The sequence below is a fragment of the Nicotiana tomentosiformis genome, chromosome 2 (assembly GCF_000390325.3).
Source record: "Nicotiana tomentosiformis chromosome 2, ASM39032v3, whole genome shotgun sequence".
Classification (NCBI taxonomy): domain Eukaryota; kingdom Viridiplantae; phylum Streptophyta; class Magnoliopsida; order Solanales; family Solanaceae; genus Nicotiana; species Nicotiana tomentosiformis.
This window is the reverse complement of record NC_090813.1, coordinates 45,309,312-45,313,007: the sequence shown is the minus strand read 5'-3', so window position 1 is coordinate 45,313,007 and position 3,696 is coordinate 45,309,312. Positions and strand designations below refer to the sequence as shown.

The 3,696-nt window shown below is 36.3% G+C and overlaps 1 protein-coding gene across 1 annotated transcript; it reads left to right on the top strand.

Moving 5' to 3' along the window:
* The first annotated feature begins 229 nt into the window (after positions 1-229).
* LOC104105391 (histone H1) lies at positions 230-1,245 on the top strand. The gene is made up of 2 exons (XM_009613681.4): positions 230-482; positions 575-1,245. The coding sequence occupies exons 1-2, from the start codon at positions 306-308 to the stop codon at positions 1,016-1,018; spliced, it is 621 nt and encodes a 206-aa protein (XP_009611976.1). The 5' UTR covers positions 230-305; the 3' UTR covers positions 1,019-1,245.
* Positions 1,246-3,696: the final 2,451 nt, after the last annotated feature.

Sequence of the window (3,696 nt, the reverse complement as noted above, 5' to 3'; positions counted from 1 at the left end):
GAACACCCACAATGAAAGAAAAAACCAGCACCAGTATTTCTTTCTAGATAAGAATAACAGCTCTTAATCCAATTCACAAGTGAATCAACGTCTAGATGACATCCACGTGTGCTCGCGTGATTAATTCTTAATTAAAATACCGATCCCCGTCACTCCAGTTGAACCAATCAAAATGCAGAAACCTGTGAAACCAGGATCATTTCCTCAATATAAATTGCGTTACTTGCACTCCAAAATGATCACGGCAAGTTGTAATTCAATCAACTAATTTTGAGAATTTGTGAGGATTGTGAAAATTTAGAAAGATGTCGGCAACTGGAAAAGTGGAGAGCTCCGCCGTGGAGCAGCCGCCGGCAAAGGCTCCCAAGGCTGAGGATCAGCCTCCGGCAACGAAGAAGTCTGTTAAGGAGAAGAAACCTAGAGCACCGAGAGAGAAAAAGCCTAAATCTGCCAAAACTGTTACTCATCCTCCCTACTTTCAGGTATTTATTCATTAATTTGCCAATTTTTAATGAATATAGATTTTATAATTAGCAATTTCGGTGTATTTAATATTGGAAGGGAAATATTGCAGATGATTAAAGAGGCTTTGTTGGCTCTCAACGAGAAAGGTGGATCAAGTCCTTATGCAATTGCAAAATGCATGGAGGACAAACACAAGGACGAATTACCAGCGAATTTCAGGAAAATTCTCGGTCTTCAATTGAAGAATTCTGCAGCAAAGGGTAAGCTTATGAAAATCAAGGCTTCGTACAAGCTATCCGTGGCTGGGAAAAAGGAGAGAACAACAGCCTCTACCAAAAAGGTTCCAAAGGCTGATACTAAGAAGAAACCTAGAAGCACAAGGTCCACCACCGCTACAGCGAAGAAAACAGAGGTGACAAAGAAAGCAAAACCGACGCAGAAGCCGAAAAAGGTTGGAGCCAAGAAGATAAGGAAGTCTACTCCGGCGAAGGCAAAGCAGCCCAAGTCCATTAAGTCCCCTGCTGCTAAAAGGGCTAAGAAGGTTGCAGCTTAAGTATGGTGGCTCGCTAATATAGAGTAGATAATAGGAGTAATAAGCGTTTGTTTTGTTAGGTTTGTGAATAATGAAAATGAAGTTTCTACTTTGTGTCTGTGATGTTGTGTAGTGTAGATAGGATCTAGATCTCTACTTGGGCTGCATAAGTTTCTACGTTAACCGTTATGTACCTGTGCAAATTAACGTGGTGTTCGTGTTAATATTCAGCTTCTCTTTTTCAACAAGCTTTCTTCCCTATTGCCGATTTACTTTCGACCCTTATTACTTGTAATGGTTGTTAATGGCGTCGTATAATCATCGGTGGATCAAAGATGATCAACTTAATGGTTACCGTATAAGTGAAATGTTCCATTTTTCTGTGCTAAGGAATGAATGATATTTGCAGGTAAAATCAAACGTTAAAGTAAATAGAAGCTCGGTAATGCCCTGAGATTGAACCCACACCCACATAGTAAAAAGCCATACGCAAATTTATTCACCTTTGATACCTTAAACAGAAAAATTATAACAATAATATTCATTGTTGTGGAAATATTAAGAGGAAGACAAATATATGTATTTCCCCTTATTTTTTGCCGATATAATTTATTGTTGTTTTCGTATTAAATATTGTTATAAATATATTATATTATGGATGTTCATTTAATATTTCGTTGTAAATAAGCTTCCTACAGAAGTGTATTCATATAAGACTCCGCTGTAAATATGTTTATCTCTTTAGTAGTCTATTGAAAATAAAAAATCTTATCATTTTGGTACTCTGTTATGGATAAATATTATCCCGATAAAAACTTATTTATATCTGGTACAGTAGTAGTTTATGCAGTAGTTTGCAGTAGCAGGTTACAAGCAGCTTACACAATAGCTTACACAACAACTTCCTTTTTCTATAAATAGAAAATATTTTAGTTCATTATTACAACAGTTTGAAGTTGAATAATATATCACTCTTTATACTTGTCTTCAATTTCTATACTTTAAAGTCTTTATTTTATAACAAATATCAAATAAATACCCTTTATTCTAAATCAGTTCAACTTCCCGCATCACACTTTCAAGATTTTGATTGAACAAATATACCTGAGATTATACAAGCTGGATTGAGAGTTTTTTCTTTTTTGCTTTCTTAGTGTTAATTTGAAATCATTTTCTTTTGTCACTTCGTAGTTATATTGGTATTTCTTGTTTTTTATTCCATTAATATTATAATGTACCTAGAAAGAAGTGTAGAAAGGTATATGTCATCTTTGAATTACTAGTTGAATGTTTATATTTTCCTCGTAGTCCTTCTAAATAGTGTGTTACTTGTTTCTTAAAAATTGAATACATATGGCCCTTTCTTTTCCAAAATATCATTATGACCATATCATATTTATACGAGCTTTAACATCACTAGTATAGTTATTTACCTGTAAAACGGTACAGTTAAAATGATCCTGAAATAATAGATGAATTAGATAAAAATATAATACTTTGCCTTGAAATGGAGGCAACTAGCAGAAATAGTAGTTCCGGGAGCATGGCTTCCGGGTACAATATCAATGATATCAAAAAACAAGAAGATAAAATTATATTAAGCTTTGAATAGAGTGTAGCGTATGTTTGCCAGAAAATTCGTGTCCCTTGCAATGATAATATAGCTCACTATTTAGAGTCTGCACTTAGGGAACAAGGTCCTAGGATCAAGCCATTCTTTAATGTCAATTATGAGGGCCATTGAAGAATGTGTAATGACATGCAATGAATGCCATATTTCTTTAACAGACAGTGTACTTAATGCTGTAGAATGTTCTTCATTAAATGCTACCGGCTGACACGCATTTATTTCATCTTTATGAGTATCATTCTCTCCGGTAACAGACGGGATCGTTGCCTTCGGTTTAAGCTATCTTCTGTCTTCGGCTCCACGTGTCACTTCCTCATGCGATCATTTAATATAACATATTTTACCCTATACAGATAGTCCCCCTACTTTCTGGTAGTATAATTTTGTGTCACCCGGAAGTTGGTAGAAACATTCTTTTTGGCGAGAAATTTACTGACCCCCTCTGAAAAGTTTCTGACGGTTGATTAGACGCACGTCTCTCCGCATTTAATACCCCGAACACGCGTCATCCCACGATTTAGCATCACTTTTATCGGTTATCGAGGTAATTATGGCCACGAGTTTAGCCGCCTATACCTTTACTTATACGCATCAACCTCTTTCATTTATACTTCATAATACTCTAAATTTTCTTAGACTTTCTTTACTCAACTCATACTTCGACTTTAACCTTTCTTTAGCTTCCTGCTTTGAGAGAAAAACCCTCCTTCTAATAAAAAATGGCCTCTTCTTCAAGAAATTCTAGTTCTTCAAAGAACAAAGGTAAAACTGATGATGTTGCTCCCCTTCCGGCGAGTAGCATCATCCCAAAGAATCTGATTACCACCAAAGATTTTGAAGAGAAGTACCCTTCTACTCACCCTCATACGTGGGTTGTTAGCGTATACCCCTCTTCTATCCGCCCTTCCAGTATCCCTATTGTGAAGGAAGACTGCCACTATCAAGATTTGGATATTATCTCTCCTGACCTGGCGGAGAGGATAGGTTTACCTAAGAAAAGGTTTTACATATTTTTACACGTATCCCTTCACTTTGGGAGCGTTCTCTTTGAGCGGAGAGCTTGACTCTG